Below are 20184 nucleotides of genomic sequence, written 5' to 3'. Positions count from 1 at the left end.
GTCCTGCTCCATGGCGAGACTTGCGCTTACACACTGACTCTGAGCGTCCATTGGACCGCTCAGTCCATTGGGACTAACCAATGAGCAGCCTGGACGAGCGGTCTATCCAATGAAAGCTAAGCGGAGGCGGGCCTCATTGCGTGGTAGCTCGGAGGTACAAGCGCGTTATCCGAGGAAGGGATGTGTCTCCTGCTTGGAGCTGCTGGGGTCGGGAAGACCCTGCTGGTGAAACGCCTTCAGAATATCCTTCCGCGCCGAGTGGGCAGGCAGGGAGTCCCAGGCAGGGTGGGGAGGGAGCACACCGGGGTCGCTCATCACGGGAACTCCTCCCTCTGCCACGCCATGGCCCTTGACCGCCGGGACAGCTGAGCTCCGGAGATGGCAAAGGCGACCTGGGAGAGCCCCCACCGACGCGGCCCACGGTAGGTGTCGGCCTCTCTCAGGTCATGCATGCCCTTTGAGGCTTGCAAAGGTCCTCAGACCTCTTCTAATGGAAGCCGCGGTGCCTGTGGTCAGTAGGTTGGGTACTGTCTGCGGCAGAGGAACTCCCATCACTAGACTTCTGAGTGTGGAGAACCCGAAGCCCGTCTTCCGGTGGGCACCTTTCTCTCCCATCCCTAGAAATTCATTCCCTCGTCACTCTCAAGGCCCATCTCTATGGTTGACGTTGGCCTGGAGCCCCCAGAGAGCTGCATTTCTTGGTGGCGAGAGCAGAGGGCTTGAGCAGTTGTCACTGGCTGTGGATGCTTAGCTCCCTCATGGCGGTGCTGCCATCCAGAAGCTCACCACAGCACACCGCTTGCGCTGGTCTCAGTGCATCGTGGTTTTTTCCATAGGTGGGCACCAACCTTACAGACATTGTGGCCCACAGGAAGATCACCATCCGAGAGCTCGGGGGATGCATGAGCCCCATCTGGTCCAGTTACTATGGAAACTGCCATTCGCTCTTGGTGAGTTAATACTTCAAGCTTCTTTGGAGGTCAGTTTTGTCTGACTCCCTGAACCATCAAGTATTGGCCCTGCTTTTCATGGGATCGGGTTTGGGGGTCTTTGATGACTGTGCATTGGTCTGATTTCCTGAGCAGGGCTCAGATTCTAGGAGGCTTGTTGAAGGCACAGCATGTTCTATGCCTTGATACCTGAATACGACCAACACTTTACATCCCTCTTGTTGGTCCTATCTGTAGAAGGAAGGGGCATCAAATTCTGGGATGAAGAGCTGATGGCCACAGTAGACTTAATTTTACTTAAAGACACCAGTGACAGTCATCCTCGTACAACTCCCCCTTGGCTATTTCCAAAACCTGTTGTTTAAAAGCCAATCTGGGGCTGGATATGTAGCTCAGGAGAGTGCTTGCCCTAGCTACACTTGAAGCCCTAGGTTCAAACTCCTGCATCATAAATTTAAATCCACTTAAAAAGTTGTCTGTGTGCTTTTGTGAAATGACCAGACAGGGCTCTGGTCAGGACTATCTTCTGTAGCATGTTTTCCTTTTCTCCCTAGTTCATGATGGATGCTTCTAACCCCACCCAGCTCTCTGCATCCTGCATGCAGCTCCTGGGTCTCCTTTCTGCAGAAGAACTTGAAAAAGCCTCCGTCCTCATACTCTTCAATAAAATGTATGGGTCTAAGGGCTGGGCAGGATGAAGGGCAAGGTATCCCAAGGGGTTGCTCTACTTGAGTACAGCCAAGACCATAGGGTCTGCAGCGGGGAGGTGCAGCTGTGGGTAGAACAACTTTGTGGCGAGCACCACTTTGACGAAGTGCTTCTTCAACTACAGTGACCTACCCTGTTACATGACCATGGAGGAAATGAAGTCATTGATGAGGCTTCCAGACATCATTGCTTGTGCCAAGCAAAACATCACCGCAGTAGAAATAAGTGCCAGGAATGGCACTGGCTTGGCAACAGTATTGCTCTGGCTCCAGAATCAACACAGGCACAGCAGTTGACAGCAAGATGGAGAAGTATGGCTGACCCCACCCAGTGCCTAGGAGGCAAATGCATGAGAGCCTGAGGTGTTTGATAGGAGCAGGCCACCCAGTGTATCTGCAAGTGATGGGGGCTGTGCTGTGACCAGTAAACAAGCATACACTTACAAACACCACTGTCATCTCACTTCTGAACAATGGTCCCAAGACAGAACAAACTGCAGGTGTCTTCACGTCTCCCACCAAGAAGTTGGACCCACTGAGGGCTTTGGACTGCACGGAGCCCAGGTCATTTTTATAGTACAGACTCTGCCTTTCTGAGTTCCTATATCCTGACCATGTTGCCCAGAAAAAAATATAAAGTTAATGAAGAATTGGGAAGTGGGCCGGGCATGGTGGCACATGCCTTTAATCCCAGTACTCGGGAGGCAGAGGCAGGTGGATTTCAGAGTTCGAGGCCAGCCTCGTCTACAAAGTGAGTTCCAGGACAGCCAGAGCTACACAGAGAAACCCTGTCTCGAAAACCAAAAAAAAATTTGGGAAGTTGGGGAGGGGTGAGATGGCTCAGTGGGTAAGAGCACTGGCTTCTCTTCAGAAGATCCTGAATTCAAATCCCAGCAACCGCATGGTGGCCCACAGCCCTCTGTAATGAGAGCTGACTCACTCTTCTGGAGTGTCTAAAGACAGCTACAGTAGTGAGCAGAGGTTGAGTTCAATTCCCAGCAACCACATGATGGCTCACAATCATCTATACAGCTACAGTGTACTCATATACATAAAATATAATTTAAAAAAAAAAAAAAGAATTGTCTTGGCCTGGAGAGATGGCGCAGCACTTGAGAGCTGTCTGCTTCTAGAGGTACTGAATTGTACTCCCAGCAACCATATGGTGGCCATACTGAGATCTGATGTGCTCTTCTGGCTTGCAGGTGTACATGCAGATACAGCACTCATATACGGAAAATTAATTTTAAAGAAAAAATAGAGTTGTGTCTCAAATGGGAAAAAGTAGGCAGGATGTGGTGGCACGTGCCTGTAGCTTGAGCTACTCGAGAGACAAAGGCAAAAGGATCATCTTAAGCTCAAGAGCTGAGCTTTTCATAGAGATGGGGGTGAGCGGGACGGGTGTGGTAGAGCATTTCTCTAATCCCAGCACTTAGAAGTCAGGCAGGAGAATCTCAAGATCTGGCTGGCACAGTGAGAAACTGTCTCAAAAAAAAAAAAAAAAAAAACCCAAAAAACAAAAAGCCAAAACTCTGGGGGAGGGGGAGTGTGGTTGTGACCTCACCAGAAACAAGAATGTTCTCATTGATGGATTTATTCAATAAACTTTTATTTCTCATGTACAGGGGTATATGAGGTCCCACAAGTGGACAAGAGAAGGCACACAGGAGGTGGTAACATTCTACTGGGATAGCTTGTCAGGTGCATCAGCATGATAATCTTCTAGGCTCATCTGCTGAGGAAAAACCTGCAGCAGAGCAGTACATCAGGGTGCCTGATTTTCAACCAGGACAAAGTGGAGAGGGCTGGGGAAGCCCTTATGTCTCCTGCCCCTTACACCATGAAGACCTTTACACACATGAAGACATATATGTACCTATGTGTCTATATGAATCACCAATTATTCAGTAATGATATAATGGTGGACAGGCTCCAGCTTACCTGCCAATATTTAGTGTTCTGAGGGTCAGGACTCCAAGATGGCAGCAGAGACCAGACCTGACCTTGGAGTGGGCAGGGAACAAGAGCAGCCACATCTTCCATACCAGAAGTGAGGAATGGGGAAGCCAGACAGGTGGCTCCACACATCGTTCTGGCCAAGGTCAATCTGAGATGGCTTAAGCACAGCAGGAAAACATCCATTTAGCTGGGATATTTTGTGAAAAAGCAGCACTCAGAAAACAATCCCTGAATGCATGGGTGTGGGCATCTTTAATAAACATTACAGAAAGTGGGAGGAGTCAAGCACATATAGGCACAGGCACATATAGGCATGGGCTCTGAGGGATAATTACCCAGAGTCATTTGATGTAGCGCACAGTTGAGCTTTGGATGTGTGGCCACATTGCTTCTAAAGAACTCAGAAGCCTACATACTCTGATAATGGTGGCTCCTGGGCCCTGGCCCTAGTCCTGATGTGCAGTGGAAAGTCAAGTGGCCGATGCACCCTGCTCTATTCTGGCCCTTGCTACTGTTGGGTGTGTGTCTGCACACTCACTCATCTTGTCACATTGACACGCATTGACTAGGGCCGTGGATAAGCATGTTGGAGAGCAACGGCCCAGACTTCAAAGAGCAAAACTTTAATAAACTTCACTCTGGAAAATGCACATTTGGAGCACTCCACTAGGCTCCAGGACCAGCTTTGCTGGACGGAGGCTCCTAGGTCTGCTAGAGGACTGTGGGCTTCCCCAGCAGGGTCCAAGCTTCGCTCTTTTGATGTCTAAGTAAGGTTTTTGAGACTCTCTCAACCTGTTCAGGCAGGCCATACATTTGCTTCAAGTCAAGACTGGCTTTGAACACCCAATTCTTTCGCCTCTACCCTCTTGGTATAAATACTCTACTCTGTCAACCATTGAAACCTGGTTTTCATGTGTATACCTCAAGGCACTCAGTCAGTACTGAAACCCCCTCTCTATCCAAACCAAGAGTGGGCTGGGAGTTCTGGTCATTTGTACAGAACCCTGCAGGCAAATAAAAAAAAAGTGCTGATTGCCGCCCCCACTTGCCCTTCCACCAGCCCACTAACCTGCTTTGCTGTCTGTCCCTGCCTTCCAAAGGTTGCAGTAAGCCCATGGGAGCTTCTTAAAACATTGGTGTAGGCTGACCTACACCAGCAGCTTCAGTAATTGGCTGGATTAAGGGATTGAGTCCATTCTACAGTGGTCCTGGCTTGTCTCAGCCGAGACTTGTTTCAGAATGAACTTAGGCTCAAGGAAAATACCAGCCCTTCCAGCTGTGTCTCAGGCAAGTGCTGGGATGCGGGGGTTTGCCCTGTATGAGATGGGATACCATGGTGGTCACTCTTATAAGGACAACCTTCAGAGGAAGGAAAAGCACTCTTCCAAACCTGAAAGCTTACTCTCAGGACCCTATGCAAGGAGAGCATCCGCTGCCTCTCCCTTACCCAGGTCTAGCAGCTCCCAGACCAGTTTCCAGGGGATCAGGCCCCTGGGTCTCTGCATCACAGACAAGCGTGGCCCTGCCTCTGGAAAGAGCTGCCTGGTGGCTGTGCAGGTGTCATTTCCTGTCTATGCAGCTTCTTCAGGGCTCTGTAAGCCTGCACAGCCCGTTCCCGCTCTTCCCCCAGGATCCGCTGGCGGGCCAGTGAGGTGGCTGGAGCCGGGGACCCGCCACCAGGACCCAACAGCATCTTCTTCAGCATTAGTGATTTCTTGCCAGGCTGAGGAAGAGAGAGAAGGCTGTAGCACAGGCTCAGCTGGAAAGGAAGGGGGTAAAGGGTTCTGGCTGCTCCAGCAGCTAAGGGCCCCTTAGAAGGTCCTGGGCCAGGACACTTTTGCTCCCCAGCAAGGGAAGACCCTGCAGACCACACCCTCTCTGCATTCCCTGGTCACCACATACAGCATCTCTGCTTGTGCTCCTCCTGGGCTGAACTGTCAGCTCTGGGGGCTGCAACACAACTTCTCCAAACTTCACAGTATCTGGAGAGACAGTGAACAGAAGCCCATGTTGTTTCTGACTCGCCCATCCACCCTCCCTTTCTTGAAGGCTTCAGAACTCACTCATCCACTGGCCTACTAGTGGTGGTGAGCCTGGGAGTCCATAGGGCCCACCCAGAGGTATAGTGGGAAGCCCAGGCCCAGCCCTGTGGGGACCACAGCTTCCGCGCCTGCTACGGGAAGAGCTACCTTTCAGTAGCTCCTGCTCCAATCTGTCCACGGCTCTTGCTTCCCTTTTCCTCTGGGCCTTTTCCAGTCGTCGCTTCTGGAACCTGGGGAGAAGCACAAGTTTTCCAGATTCCTGAGCTCTTGGTCCATTTTAGGGACAGCAGAGGTCAGCCTGTCCTGGAGGGTTCCAAACTGCGGGGCTGGGATGCAAACCCACACTCTGCATCCAACGGGCTCTCCAAGGGTCCCCAGTCAGCATTCCTCAGACCCAGGGAACAAAAAGCCTAGATATTTTGGGAGGGTCAGCAAGGATGCAGCTAAGTGGTGTGTATCGAGCACGGGCATGCTGCTGGAAGGTAACCGTGGGCTGTTTAACTGGGATAACACACCCCAGCCCAAGTGAGGGTCAGGTGTGAGGCACCGTGAGTGGCACATCACACCTCTTTGTATACACACACACATATACATATATATACATGTATATACATGTATAATGCATGCACACACACATTTTTTTCTTTTGGACAAAACTACCTCTCTATCTGGGCCCAAGCCAGGGGTGGCCTGAGCAGGAGGAGGTGACTGATGGGAAGCCAAGCTCACGGTGGGGACACCACCCCCGTGGATAATACAAGAGCACACCTGAGCATCATGAAAATGACATCACCTCCTCTTTACAGTCAAGAACACCAGGCCAAGAAGGCACAGACCCTGCACAAACAACATAAACTCAAATCCCTTTCAGATCAAGAGGAACAGTGGTGACAACCCCACTGCAGTGCGAGTGGCAGGCTGCGTGTCAGCCCCACACGGGTCATGCCACAGGGTTATTCCCTAGAGGATACGATGCCATGACACCCAGCAAGCTCTCCTGTAGCACACAACCAAGCCTATCTTTCTCCACTCTCCTGCAGCAGTGCCCCTTCCTGTCCTGTTCTTAGACCCTCCAGTGCTGTCTCCAGAGGAGCCAAGTAAACACAATGGAAGTATGGTGTGTGGAGTACTGACTGGGCTCCAGCTTCCCACCGATTGGGTTCCAGCTTCCGGTGTTAAGAAGCTATTCTGGAGCCAGCCGTGGTGGCACACGCCTTTAATCCCAGCACTCAGGAGGCAGAGGCAGGTGGATCTCTGAGTTCGAGGCCAGCCTGGTCTACAAAGTGAGTTCCAGGACAGCCAGGGCTATACAGAGAAACCCTGTCTCGAAAACCCAAAAAAAAAAAAAAAAAAAAAACCCCTAACCCCCCCCCCCCCAAAAAAAAAAGCTATTCTAGGCCGGGCGTGGTGGCGCACACCTTTAATTCCAGCACTCAGGAGGCAGAGGCAGGTGGATCTCTGAGTTCGAGGCCAGCCTGGTCTACAAAGTGAGTTCCAAGACAGCCAGGGCTATACAGAGAAACCCTGTCTCAAAAAGAAGCTATGCTGATCATGGCTTCAGCTCATGATTCTCCATAGTCATCAGGTGGGACGGACAGGCTGACTCCTGAAGCGCTATCACCAGAGGACACAGTCACCAGACCCACAGCCTGGAACCTCGGGGGGCCTCCGCTCAACTCACGCTTTCTTGCGCTCAGACTTCTCCTTCTTGGGAGCTGCCTGCACCTCTGGCTGCCGAGGGGCCTGGTTCTTGCTAAGAAACAGCACGTGCTGGGCCTCCTGCTCCATGCGCTGGACGTAGGCCACATCAGACTCCCCCTTCCTTTGCTTGAACTTGGGGACAGCGATGTCTGGCTCCTCCCCCTTCGCTTCCTTTTCCAACGTCTTCTTGAAAGCCACCTGGGCTGAGGAGAAAGGACACCCAGAGTAGGTGTAGAGGAAGCTCGGGAAGAAGGGTTGGTGACAGGTAAGCAGCCTGGGACCATTTCCCTCCTACAGCCAAAAGAGGGGACGACAAGGCTTAATGACAGACAGAGAGAAAGCTAAAATATTCAGTTCAGAGGAGCCCCAAATGTGATGTCAAGACCTACCGGCTCCTGTCAAAGATGTCCAGTGCCACACAGGCAAACAAAGAAACCAAAGCAGTGTCGATCATAGCAGCACATACCCATAATCTCAACAACCAGGAGGTGGAGGTAAATTGATTTTGAGGCCAACAGGGCTACCTAGAAATAACCTATCAGAAAAACCCAAAACACACCAATGTGGCTGGAGAGACCATGTACTCCAAGGGCTGGAGAGATGACTCCACAGTTGAGAGCACTGAGTGTTCTTCCAAAGGACCAGAGTTCAAATCCCAGCAACCACATGGCAGTTCAAGGTCTGACACTCACACAGACATGCATGCAGGCAAACCACAAGGCATGTAAAAAATGGAAATAAACTTTAAAAAATGTATTCCTTAAGGACCTGAGTTTGGCTCCCCAGCAACCACACTGGGCAGGAAGGCCTTTAACTCCACGTTTAGGATAATTCCATGGGATCCAACGCCCCCTCATGGCCTCCAATAGCAATTGCACATGCACCCCTCTACACCAGTCACACTTGCATATACATAAATGAAAATAAAACCTCAGCTGGGCAGAGGTGGCCCATGCCTTTAATCCCAGCACTCGGGAGGCAGAGGCAGGCGGATTTCTGAGTTCAAGGCCAGCCTGGTCTACAGAGTGAGTTCCAGGATAGCCAGGGCTATACAGAGAAACCCTGTCTTGAAAAAAGCAAAACAAACCCTGTCTCGAAAAACCAAAAAAGGGGGCTGGAGAGATGACTCAGAGGTTAAGAGCACCGACTGCTCTTCCAGAGGTCCTAAGTTCAATTCCCAGCAACCACATGGGAACCACATGGGCTCACAAGCATCTGTAATGGGAGTTGATGGTCTCTTCTGATATGTCTGGAGAGAGCAATGGTGTATTCATATGCATAAAATAAACCTTAAAAAAAAGAGAGAGAACTTCAAAAGTCCAAGTACTTTTATATAAATTATAAAAGCACTGCTGTAAAATCAGCCCTGTGCTGTCTTTCCCATACCCTGCACTCCCAGTACCGGGTCTTGGTGTAGTCCCTGTGCCTCAAACGCCTTTCAGAATTTGGGCGACTGGATGGGTGCAGATATGGTGGCACACAGCAATGGCTGTACATACCCTCCTTTTTTCTCTTCTTGTTACTTAGCGTCTTTTTCATCTCCTGTCGGCTCCTCATAATTTCTCGGAGCCGAAAAGGGATTTCTTGCTCATCCTGGTTCTTAGGCTTGCAATTCACTTTCTTCTTTTCTTTGCTGGAAAGGAAACCCAGGCGGAGTGTGACCCTTCCCATGTACAACACAGCCGGACACATAGTAGGAATTAACCCCGTAAAGAAACGGTTCCGGGGCCAAGAACACACGGTCCTCCCCTCACCCTCGACCCAGGCTGCCTTCAAGTGCATTTTTCTCTGCACGCTGAGGCAAAAGGCGCTCTAGAGCCCAGGGAGGCTGGCAGCTCTGACCTCATCCCCCGAACGTGGCTCACGAGAAACTGGAGACACTCACCTCCGTTCATTCAACACATGGCCTGGGCTGAGGGACGCAGGAAAGTTCCCAAATGGGTCCTCTCCCGGGGTTGGCACCTACCTGCGCTGTCCGGGCAGTGAGGCCGAGCGCTGCTGTCCTTGAGCCTGCTGCTGCCGCCGCCCCTGCGGCTGTCCCGAGCCTCTAAGACCGGCCGACCGCGCAGTAACCAGTGCTATGTTCCCAGGCCTCGCCATGACTACCCCAGGCGCGTCCTGCACGAAGCTATTTCCGCCCACTTACAAGCTCCAGGCCTGCGAGCATCACTTCCGCTTCCTGCGCTGCGTCCCCAAGCTCCTTGGCTCCGGCAGCCGCACCAGCTATGGGGTCGCCGCTGCAGACCCTGTCCCGGGGAGGCCGGGTGCGAGCTGCGCTCTGGTGCTGGACACAAGCCCGCGGCCTGAGCGGCCGCCAGTGCCCCAACCGGGTTGCGCGAAGCCTTTCGTGCAGCCGGGGTTTCCCCGTTCGGGGAGGCAGGCCAGCGCTTGGAGGAACCATGGTCAGCGTGCTCACTGAGAGCTTTCTTCAGGTCTGGGCCCCAGACGAGTTAGTGGGCAAGTAAATTGCAAGAGTAACAGTGACCATGGGTCATGGGTGAATAGCAGGGAAGGGAACCCGAGGGCCTTTGAGACGTGAGAGACGGAAAATGGTGTGACCCAGTGTCCTTAAGCGTCTCTTGTGAAGTGATAGAAGGACGACACCGAGCCGAGGATGTAGTCAACATGGTCAGAGAAGAGCTTAGCTACAACTGGCTGATAAGGGCCTTCCCCTTATCCTGTCCAGGATGTGTAGTCAGTCTGGCTATCCGATCTGGACTTGTTCCTCCTGCGAACTTTGAGAGTGAATGCCCAGTGTTAGGCATTGAGCCGAGCAAGCCCTTAACAAGTTCCTTTTCAGCCGGGCAGTGGTGGCACACGCCTTTAACCCCAGCACTCGGGAGGCAGAGGCAGGCAGATTTCTGAGTTCGAGGCCAGCCTGATCTACAGAGTGAGTTCTAGGACAGCCAGGGCTACACAGAGAAACCCTGTCTCGAAAAACAAAACAAAAACAAACAAAAAAAAAAACAACATCCACAAAAAAACCAAGTTCCTTTTCATACCAACCAGTATGTCCACTTCCCAGATAGGGAAACAGTATACAGAAGTCAGAAGAGTCATGCAGACTATCCCATGTTCGCAGGGAACGCAACATTTCTCCAGCTGGGACTGCTGCCAGAGTCTTCACAGACACCGTGCTCCAGTGCAAGTCACTGATAGCCGCAGAAACTTGGGGATGGACCACAGGGAAGAAGGTTTCCAAGTAGGTACAGAGGATGACAGGGAGCCAAAGGCTTCCCTGCCCAGGGGGAACCCCACAGGGCCCCCATGCTCGCTGCCACCTGAGCTTGAGCCTCCCACCAACTGCTGCATGAGTGGCTGCCCTAACTGTGTATGGGTAGATTATGCCGAAGCTCTGCTGAGGCTCTACCAGGATGGCGGGGAGAAGGCCCTGGCCATTCTAGAGGAGCACGTGACAGATGAGAACCTCAAGGCCTTCCTCAGGATGGAGATCCGGCTCCGCATGCAGAGTGGAGCCTGAGCCATTTTACCCGGGACTCCTTATCATGGACAGACACTACCCTTAAGGAACCAGAGGGTCACTTTTATCCCTGAGTCTGGAAGACTCCACAAGTCTGCAAGGATTAGGAATTCTTGTGTAACAACTTCACCTCAGAATAAATGAATCCTCTATGATAACCATGCAGGGGCTTTTGTGTTGTCCCTCTGCCTGCGTTATCTTGTCAAAGAAAGCATGCCTAGGCTGGCTGTGTGTCCCTGCTCAACAGCTACAGCTTTCCCTACGGGTGAAGCTGAACTGAACCCATGTCCGTGAACGCCCTGTGACAGGAGCGCCCCCAAACCTCAGTGTACCTGGTTGTCCTGCTGAGAGTGGACTATGGTTCCAATCTGTGGTAAATGGGAACCAGCACATGAAAGGGAGCCAGCCGCTCCCTGTCTCCTGTGGGTCCTGGAGGGAGACGTTCTTTCTACCGTGTAGTGGTGAGGGCCACTGCTAGAATAACCAAGGCAGCTGGGACATCAAACTCCAGGACAGGCACTAGCGAGGACTGAGCATAAGTGCATTGGTGCCCACCTACCCCATTTAAAGGGAGAGCTAGGATTATAAAGTGACTTCCTCCTGAGACTGAGATGATAAATAGGGCTTTTTCCATGTTTGGTGGTTTTGATTGTTTGGTTTGGGTTTTTTGTTTTGTTTTTTTAAAGATTTATTTATTTAGTATATGTAAGTACACTGTAGCTGTCCTCAGATACTCCAGAAGAGGGCATCAGATTTCATTACGGATGGTCTGTGAGCCACCATGTGGTTGCTGGGATTTGAACTCGGGACCTTCGGGAGAGCAGTCGGCTCTCTTAACCACTGAGCCATCTCGCCAGCCCTTTTTTGTTTTTTGTTTTTTTGTTTTTTTTTTGAGACAGGGTTTCTCTGTGTAGCCTGGCTGTTCTGGAACTCACTTTGTAGACCAGGCTGGCCTCGAACTCAGAAATCCGCCTGCCTCTGCCTCCCAAGTGCTAGGATTAAAAGCAAGCGCCATCACTGCCCGGCCCATGTTTGGTTTTCTTACACAGATCTGTGAAACCAAATAGAGATCAGAAGTTGGGGCACTTGGCTAGTGGATGACAGAACACAATTCAGGCTGGTATCTTGGGCAGATGTTGCATGCCACCCAAAGTACTCAGCCAGGGCTGGGCCCTGATAAACGATAGTGGTGACCACACCTATTAGGTCGCTGGAACATCAAACTCTTAGGAACATCAAGACTCTTGGGAAGACTTAACTATAGATTGAAACATTTCCTCCAAAAAGAGATTCGAAAGTCTCAGGAAGTAACTAAAACTTAGACTCAGGAATCTCCTAAAACTTGCAAGATACACAGACCCTTCCCTAAGTCAAGACCATCAGTAAACCGTTGCTGGAAAATAGAGACTAACCTAGCTGAATAGCCTGCAAGCTGTGTAGAAAAGTCCAGACATAAAACATTTGTGGCCTATCACCTTTCCTGCCCCACCTCCCCAGGGTTTCTGTGTACAGCTTTCACGGTCCTGGAACTTGCTTCGTAGACCAATCTGACCTCAGCCTGCCTCTGCCTTTACTGGGATTAAGGCATACCACCACCACCTGCCTTGAATTGTCACTTCCCCACCCACACCCTCAAGACAGAGTTTCTCTGTGTAGCCCTGTCTGTCCTGGGACTCGCTTTGTAGGCCATGCTGGCCTCTAACTCAGAGAGCTCCAAATGCTTCCCAAGTGCTAGGATGTAAAGGCGTGCACCACCTCACCCAGCTGAATCACCACTCTTGATGGGGTTGGCTTTCTGGTAATACAGCTGCCTTTGATCATCCACACTCCTACAACTCAGCCCAATAAGCCCATCAACTTGCCAAGCAGTATGTGGGTGGAACCATTTCTGTCACTAGTGCCTTAGAGTAGGTAGACAGTTGTTCACCTCTCCAGGAAATGTCAACACCAGTGGATCCTACAAAAGCCAGCATTTCCAACATTTGATTATTGTGGCAAAGGTCTGTCAGGTATGAGATGCCTCCAACAAAAAGGCACAGCTGGCCCTTTGCATTGGGCCTCCACCAATTTAATCCCCAGGTACTTACACCAAGCATCTATGTGAAGTCCCCCATGGTGGGCAAGACACTAGCAGTGCAACATGCCTCCTATAACAGTTCAGTGTAGAAGACAAAGGTTAAGACAAGAATGATGCAGAGCTGGCTGTGTGGACACATGCTTGTAATTCCAGGACTTGGGGGACAGAGGTGGACAAGGAGTTCAAGATCATACTTAGCTACATGGCAGTTTGAGGCCAGCCTGGGAGTACATAAGACTGTGTCTTTAAAAAGAAAAAGGAATGGTGGCGCACACCTTTAATCCCAGCGCTGGGGAGGCAGAGGCAGGCAGATTTCTGAGTTTGAGACCAGCCTGGTCTACAGAGTGAGTTCCAGGACAGCCAGGGCTGCACAGAGAAAGCTTGTCTCGAAAAACCCAAAAAAAAAAAGAAAAAAAAAAGAAAAAAGAAAAATAAAAATCTAATTCTTAGCTGGACGTGGTGGCACACGCCTTTAATCCCAGCACTTGGGAGGCAGAGGCAGGCAGATTTCTGAGTTCAAGGCCAGCCTGGTCTACAAAGTGAGTTCCAGGACAGCCAGAGCTATACAGAGAAACTCTGTCTCGAAAAACAAAACAAAAAAAAAAAAATCTAATTCTTGTTTTTCTTTTCTGCCTGGCCAAAAACCCAACTCTATCCAAGCTTCATACAAATGAGTTTGAAAAGCTGATCTGAATAGGTGTTCTAGCCTAGCTTGTCTAGTGACCCTAAGACACTAGAGAAGAGCCCCAGAAGCCCCAGAGGAGGAAGCTAGAGGAACAGGCACAGGAAATGGGACTACACAGGCCTTGGGGTTGAAATGCAAGAGGCAGGGCTGAAAGGCAAGAAAAAAAAATGGATAGAGGCTGCTACGCAGAACATCATGATCTGCTGACATTTCCTCAGTGGATGGGACAGAGCAAGGCGGTAACCCCAGCCCAGGACTGTCCAGAAGATGGCCCAGTTGTTTCTGAAGGCTGTGTACATGGAAAGCACAGCCCTACAACCAGTGAAAGTCATATTTCCCCTCCTTTCCTGGGCTACCTACTGGACTTGGGTGGCCTTCAGACCCTTAACTGTATGACCCCTTCTGCCCACCCCCAGCATCCCAGGTAATGGTGGCTCCCTCAAGGCCCAGCAATCTGATTAGTGTATCGTCAGAAAAGAGAGTCATAATCCGCTCATCAAGGGAAGGATAAATTCCTAGGCCAGTGTTCTGCTGACCCAGGTCCAGATAACCGGCGCCTGTGGCTTCCTGAGATCTGTCCAGTGCTTGGTGAGTATGGCCCATGCTGTGGTCCTTTCTGACAGGTAGGCATTAGCCTGGTCCTGGTTCCTAGGCTGGTGCTGGCTTCAGGCATAGAGGCTGAATCTAGGAATGACAGAGGGGAGCCACTAGACTGGGGGGGAGCTCCCCCAGTTGTTGTTATTGCCTACAACAGACTTAATGCATCCCTGTTGCTTAGTCTCTCAGCTCTGATGTTCCAGCAAACCACTGACTGCTCATTCGCCCTGGGTTGGGAGAAGCTAACAGGTTTTTAACCACCTCCGCTGAGCTCTTGAGTCTTTAGTAGCCTGTCCTGTTCCCCTGTCCTTTAGCAAGGACATCCTCCCAATCACCTGCTCTGATTTCCCACAATGCCAAATGGTAGTGCCGCTGTTACCAAGGCCAGCAACCCGACCATACAACCAAATGGCACCAGCCTAGGTTAGTCCTGGCTAGGCAGCTCAGACATGGTTTCCAGGGAGACAGTACTGATCACTGGAACTCTGTAGGGGAACAGCTGCCCATTGGGGGTTCATAGCCTTCGGAGAAGTATTTTTACCACTGGGAAGGAAGTAAGGATGGGTGCCCAGGGAACTAAGCAACCTGGTCTCTTATTATCCTGGTCCTGGTTCCTAGGCGGGTGCTGGCTTCAGGCACAGAGGCCGAATCTAGGAATGACAGAGGGGAGCCACTATACTGCTAGAGGGGGGTGTTACCTACAACAGATTTATGCTTCTCTGTTGATTAGGCTCAGCCCTGATGTTCCAGCAAACCACTGACAGTGGCTTAAGACAGGACAGTGCTATACCACATAGGATTGAGGGCAGAAAAGATGTTGTCCCTTGGGAAACCTAAGGGTTTGGGCAACATCTTCTGTCTGGGTCACCTGAATGGCCTCAGATCCTTCAGCGGCATGTGAGGTTTATGCAGCTTTCTAGAAACCCTGAGGGATTAGGAGTCTCCTTCAGATACTAATAGGATTACAGAAAGCTGTGCTGTCCATGGCCAAGGTCACTGGGCTTAGAGCTCTTGGGGAGTGGTTCTGCAGGGAAGAAGAGGGACCATCCTGTATAGTGTCTTCTAGGTTGTGGCCAGAGGCAAGCTCAGCCACACCAGCGCCTGAGGAGATGCTCAACCCAGAATAAGCCCCAATCCAGCGAGGTAGTGAGCAGTCTCAGCAGGCATTGTGCCCAGGAGAACCCCAGTGTGGCCACTCTCCTCGAGGCCTGCTTCTGGCTCAGCCATCTGAAATAGAGCTATGAAGATGAGAGGTCCCCAGCTCAGCTGTTCACAGACAGGCCCCTGCCCTGTGGCAGCTCTGTGATCCATTTTGTGGAGGTTATTTATGAGCATCAAGTCCAATCACAAGAAACAGGTAACAAGCCGGGCAGTGGTGTCACATGCCTTTGATCCCAGCACTTGGGAGGCAGAGCGAAGCGAATTTCTAAGTTCAAGACCAGCCTAGTCTACAGAGTGCATTCCAGGACAGCCAGGGCTACAAAGAGAAACCCTGCCTCAAGAAAGATAGATAGGGGGCTGGAGAGATGGCTCAGCGGTTAGAGAACTGACTGTACACCGGACATGGTGTGCACATGCCTTTAATCCCAGCACTTGGGAGGCAGAGGCAGGCGGATTTCTTCCTTTTTTTTTTAAGATTTATTTATTTATTATATGTAACTATACTGTAGCTGTCTTCAGACACTCCAGAAGAGGGAGTCAGATCTTGTTACAGATGGTTGTGAGCCACCATATGGTTGCTGGGATTTGAACTCCGGACCTTCGGAAGAGCAGTCGGGTGCTCTTACCCACTGAGCCATTCACCAGCCCCCTGGCAGGCAGATTTCTGAGTTTGAGGCCAGCCTGGTCTACAAAGCGAGTTCCAGGATAGCCAGGGCTACACAGAGAAACCCTATCTCCAAAAAAACAAAAAACAAAACAAAACAAAACAAAACAAACAAACAAAAAGAGCACTGACTGCTCTTCTGAAGGTCCTGAGTTCAAATCCCAGCAATCACATGGTGGTTCACAACCATCTATAATGAGATTTGATGCCCTCTTTTGGGGTGTCTGAAGACAGCTACAGTGTACTTACATATAATAAATGTTTTTTAAAAAGATAGATAGATAGATAGATAGATAGATAGATAGATAGATATAGACATAGATGATAGAGAATTTGCCAATATATGACATGAAGAAATAGGGATCCAGAACAACATGAGGTAGAGGAGGAGGCCTTTCTTTCCTGAGAAGGGACCTGGAACTAGGGAAAGCAGCCTAAGTCTGAGCACTTGGAAAAGAAGGCAAGTTGCTCACCTCAGGATCAGGAAGGAATGTCCTTTGTACCTATCCTCAGAAGGCTCTCAACAGAGTGACAAGGTTGGGTCAGATTCCAGTGTGTGGGAGGGGTGGGGAACAGACAAGGGTGTTCAGTGGCTACCTGCAAGGGGAGGTAGTAAAAAGGCCTGCTTTAAGACAGAAAGTGCGTTTGATGTGGATTTGGAGTATGGAAAGGGTGCAGGGGTTGTGTGCAGCTCCTAGCAATGGGAGGTGTCTCCTGGTACCAGGCAGAAGGACAATGCTGGGAGGCTGGGTGGAACGGGAAGGTGGCTCTCTGGAGTGGAGTCAGCTGTCTCTGTCTCGGGCTGTTGGCACCTAGGTATCAGCCCTCTCTGCTCCTGAGGTTGTTGGGGCAAGCAAGGGAGCTAACAAAGATCTGCCTGGTCTACCCTAGCCTGCATGAGGACACCAGCCCAGCCTGACAGAGTCCAGAAGCTAAGGGTCACTGCAGTGTCTCTGCCAGCCTCACCATGAACCTGGAGCCACCCAAGGGTGAGATTCGGTCAGCCACCCGGGTGATAGGAGGACCAGTCACCCCCAGGAAAGGACCACCTAAGTTTAAGCAGCGGCAAACAAGGCAGTTCAAGAGCAAGCCCCCCAAGAAAGGCGTGCAAGGGTAAGCAAGCCCCCCAAGAAAGGCGTGCAAGGGTAAGCAAGCCCCCCAAGAAAGGCGTGCAAGGGTAAGCAAGCCCCCCAAGAAAGGCGTGCAAGGGTAAGCAAGCCCCCCAAGAAAGGCATGCAAGGGTAAGCAAGCCCCCAAGAAAGGCGTGCAAGGGTAAGCAAGCCCCCCAAGAAAGGCGTGCAAGGGTAAGCAAGCACCAGAAGGGGGTTTGTCTCTCACAGAAGGAGCACGCCTCCTGGGCTGCAGCCTCTCACAGAAGGAACACGCCTCCTGGGCTGCAGCCTCTCACAGAAGGAACAGTCCTCCTGGGCTGTTTGGGAGGACAAGGTGAAGGCTGTGATGGGGCTCTTTGTACTGTGTCCTCATCTTTGTGACTGGGGCCTCAGGAGTGCGAGGGGAACCAAGGACCTATCACTGACTCCAGAGCTGCAGCCAGGCAGGTCTGGGAAGCAGTGTGCCTGAACCTCCTCAGGAATGTGTTTGTACCTCCAGCACTTTCTCCTGTGCACACATAGACACCTACAAATGAACACCCAGAAACTCTGTCTTAGCCAGCTGTCTGTTGCTATGACAAAATACTTTTGCAGAAAAGATTTGTTGTGGCCACAGTTTTGGAGATTGAAAGTTCCAGGAGGGAGGGGTGCTCTCAACTGTTTGGCCTCTGGAAAAGACCCTGTAGGTATATTACAACCTGAAGGATGGCATCTTGGCAGGAGTGCTGGAAAAAGAGACAGATCATATGTAGGTAGAGGGAACTAGAAAGCAGAGAGGAGCTGGACTCTCCCTTACAACCACCATGTTTGTAGCTATAACCTTGTTCTGTAAGATTGGCACTAATCCGGGGGCTGGAGAGATGGCTCAGTGGTAAAGAGCAATGACTGCTCTTCCAGAGGCCCTGGGTTCAAAAATTCCCAGCAACCACATGATGGCTCACAACCATCTGTAATGGGATCTGATGCCCTCTTCTGGGGTGTCTGAAGACAGTTACAGTGTATTTATATACTGTATATAAAATAAATAAATAAATCTTTTAAAAAAAAAAAGATTGGCACTAATCCATTGTAATGTTCTTCATGACTCAATCACTTTTTTTTTTTAAAGAGATTTATTTAATGTATATGAGTACACTATAGCTGTCTTCACACACACCAGAAGAGGGCGTCACATCTCATTACAGATGGTTGTGAGCCACCATGTGGTTGCTGGGAATTGAACTCATTACCTTTGGAAGAGCAGTCAGTGCTCCTAACCACCGAGCCATCTCTCCAGCCTAAGCCAATCACTTTCTTTCTTTTTTTTTTTTTTAATATTTATTTATTTATTATATGTAAGTACACTGTAGCTGTCCTCAGACACTCCAGAAGAGGGAGTCAGATCTCATTATGGATGGTTGTGAGCCACCATGTGGTTGCTGGAATTTGAACTCCTGACCTTCGTGCTCTTCCCCACTGAACCATCTCACCAGCCCCGCCAATCACTTTCTACTTGGCCCCTTCCTAAAGTTCCACCACCTCCCAAGACTGTTGCGCTGAGGACTGATTTCCAGCATGTGTGTCTTTTAGGGACAAACCATAGCCCGCACGTTGAGACCCACGCTCACCCAGGCCAAACTGTGGGGCTGCCTGTCCATGGGCTCACCCTTCCCTCCCTGGTCCTCAGCCTGTGAATCTCAGAGACGCATGCTAGGCACCCGGTGGTGGAGGGGAGCCCTCAGCTCCTGCCCAGCAGCGGATGTAGGGGAGGAGACCTTGAGTCTGGGTTCCGGGGATGGCTAGATCTAGACCTGGACATAACATCCTTAACTACTGTCATTGCAGGTTTGGGGATGACATCCCTGGAATGGAAGGCCTGGGGACAGGTATGACAGCTTGGGATTGTTGCATCTAGACAGCCCTATTAAGTCCCCTACATCCTTCAGTCATCCCACAGGTCCCAGGATCCTCTGTTTACTGCTTAACCTGCCTCCCCTCGGGTCCCCTGTTTCTCTCAACATCAAGCTTCAGGTTCCACTGACAGGGGTTTCCCCATGGGTAGGTTCACCACGCACAGGAGAAACCTTTGCCTTTCCTTCCAGCTTTGGCACAGGGTCCCCTGAGCTCCCCTATTTGGGCCTACAACATCCTCTCTACTGCAGACAATACCCAGAACACAAAGGGAAATCTACAACCGTAGCCTAGACTCTCATCCTAGGCAGACATGCTTTCATTCAGGGAGTGAAAAGTGAGGCAGCAGGAAATGGGTGGGCCCGGGGTCACGGTGTTTCCTTAATCACATCTTTCCTGCAGATATCACCGTCATCTGCCCTTGGGAGGCCTTCAATCACCTAGAGCTGCACGAGCTGGCCCAGTATGGCATCATTTAGTCAGATCCCTGCTATGTGAGCCCTGGGGAAGAAACCTGCTGAAGACTCCCTCCCCCCTCTGCAAACCCTGTCCAGGACCCAAACCTGAGCCTGAGTCCCTAGCCAGGTTACCATGGCCTCCCCCGGGACAATCTCAGGCCCTGACACCAGCTACTGAGAGCCTACAGCCTCCCACAGGATACCCTGTTGACCTGAAGTCACTGGTCAGCAGAAAGAAGGGAGTGGGACCCAGCCCCACTTCCTGTCCTTTTTGTGGCTGTAATGCAGGGCTCCCCTTTGTTCCCCTGAACTGCCTTCTGAGGGTGAGAAAGTTCCTCTGTCTTGTAGCCCTTCCAGATGGGTGTCTTGGGGTGGGACACTGTCCTGGGGTGAGGTGGCAAGAGAGACTAAGCTACTCCATCCGTTATAACAACCTTCCCAACATACTCTTGTCCCTTGTCCCTATTTCAAAATAAAGTCAGCATGTCCTTGCATATGTGAGGTGCTCTGACAGAGCTGTGCTGATCGCCCTGATATTTCCCCGTTCTCTACGGAGGCTTGAGGTCCTGGGCAGATGAGCCTGGCCGTGACCCTCACCTCTGGTGGCCGTAGTCAGTGAAGCAGATTCTTGAGGAAAAGAGGGCAAGGACAAAAACTAGAAATGTAGACACGGGCGTCTAATGAGAAGCCCCATGGTCTA

General features: G+C 50.9%; 4 protein-coding genes across 9 annotated transcripts; 3 read left to right on the top strand and 1 right to left on the bottom strand.

Annotated features, from left to right (window-relative positions):
• Nucleotides 1–3: 3 nt before the first annotated feature.
• Arl16 (ADP-ribosylation factor-like 16) lies at nt 4–3278 on the top strand. Its single transcript, NM_197995.2, has 5 exons — nt 4–241; nt 364–422; nt 837–950; nt 1505–1620; nt 1783–3278. The coding sequence occupies exons 1-5, from the start codon at nt 181–183 to the stop codon at nt 1952–1954; spliced, it is 522 nt and encodes a 173-aa protein (NP_932112.2). The 5' UTR covers nt 4–180; the 3' UTR covers nt 1955–3278.
• On the bottom strand, nt 3246–9492 carry Ccdc137 (coiled-coil domain containing 137). Of its 3 annotated transcripts, none has more exons than XM_006533981.2 (6): nt 9326–9492; nt 8859–8992; nt 7340–7557; nt 5806–5888; nt 5519–5598; nt 3246–5339 (listed from the first exon to the last, which is right to left on the bottom strand). In XM_006533981.2, exons 3-6 carry the CDS (start codon nt 7444–7446, stop codon nt 5121–5123), a joined length of 489 nt encoding a protein of 162 aa, XP_006534044.1. In that variant the 5' UTR covers nt 7447–7557; nt 8859–8992; nt 9326–9492; the 3' UTR covers nt 3246–5120. The 3 variants fall into 3 exon arrangements, with proteins under 3 accessions (XP_006534044.1, XP_006534045.1, NP_690020.1); NM_152807.3 differs by having other exon boundaries at nt 3250–5339; nt 7340–7562; nt 9326–9475; XM_006533982.2 differs by lacking the exons at nt 8859–8992; nt 9326–9492 and adding an exon at nt 7749–8021 and having other exon boundaries at nt 7340–7562.
• Nucleotides 9493–9533: 41 nt separating this feature from the next.
• Nucleotides 9534–11003, top strand: Oxld1 (oxidoreductase like domain containing 1). Of its 2 annotated transcripts, none has more exons than NM_001356385.1 (2): nt 9534–9761; nt 10442–11003. In NM_001356385.1, the coding sequence occupies exons 1-2, from the start codon at nt 9585–9587 to the stop codon at nt 10838–10840; spliced, it is 576 nt and encodes a 191-aa protein (NP_001343314.1). In that variant the 5' UTR covers nt 9534–9584; the 3' UTR covers nt 10841–11003. The 2 variants fall into 2 exon arrangements, with proteins under 2 accessions (NP_001343314.1, NP_079836.1); NM_025560.3 differs by having other exon boundaries at nt 9534–9791.
• Nucleotides 11004–14103: 3100 nt separating this feature from the next.
• Nucleotides 14104–19997, top strand: Pde6g (phosphodiesterase 6G, cGMP-specific, rod, gamma). Of its 3 annotated transcripts, none has more exons than NR_126089.1 (4): nt 14104–14190; nt 16916–17013; nt 18961–19001; nt 19429–19997. NR_126089.1 is itself a non-coding variant. In NM_012065.3 (4 exons), exons 2-4 carry the CDS (start codon nt 16992–16994, stop codon nt 19503–19505), a joined length of 264 nt encoding a protein of 87 aa, NP_036197.1. In that variant the 5' UTR covers nt 14104–14190; nt 16916–16991; the 3' UTR covers nt 19506–19997. The 3 variants fall into 3 exon arrangements, 2 of the variants coding, with proteins under 2 accessions (NP_036197.1, XP_006532518.1); NM_012065.3 differs by having other exon boundaries at nt 16916–17137; XM_006532455.3 differs by lacking the exon at nt 14104–14190 and adding an exon at nt 16296–16663 and having other exon boundaries at nt 16916–17137; nt 19429–19978.
• Nucleotides 19998–20184: the final 187 nt, after the last annotated feature.

This window comes from Mus musculus, chromosome 11, assembly GCF_000001635.26.
Source record: "Mus musculus strain C57BL/6J chromosome 11, GRCm38.p6 C57BL/6J".
In the NCBI taxonomy this organism is placed as follows: domain Eukaryota; kingdom Metazoa; phylum Chordata; class Mammalia; order Rodentia; family Muridae; genus Mus; species Mus musculus.
Note: the sequence above shows the minus strand (reverse complement) of the source record. Positions and strands in the feature narration are given on the sequence as shown.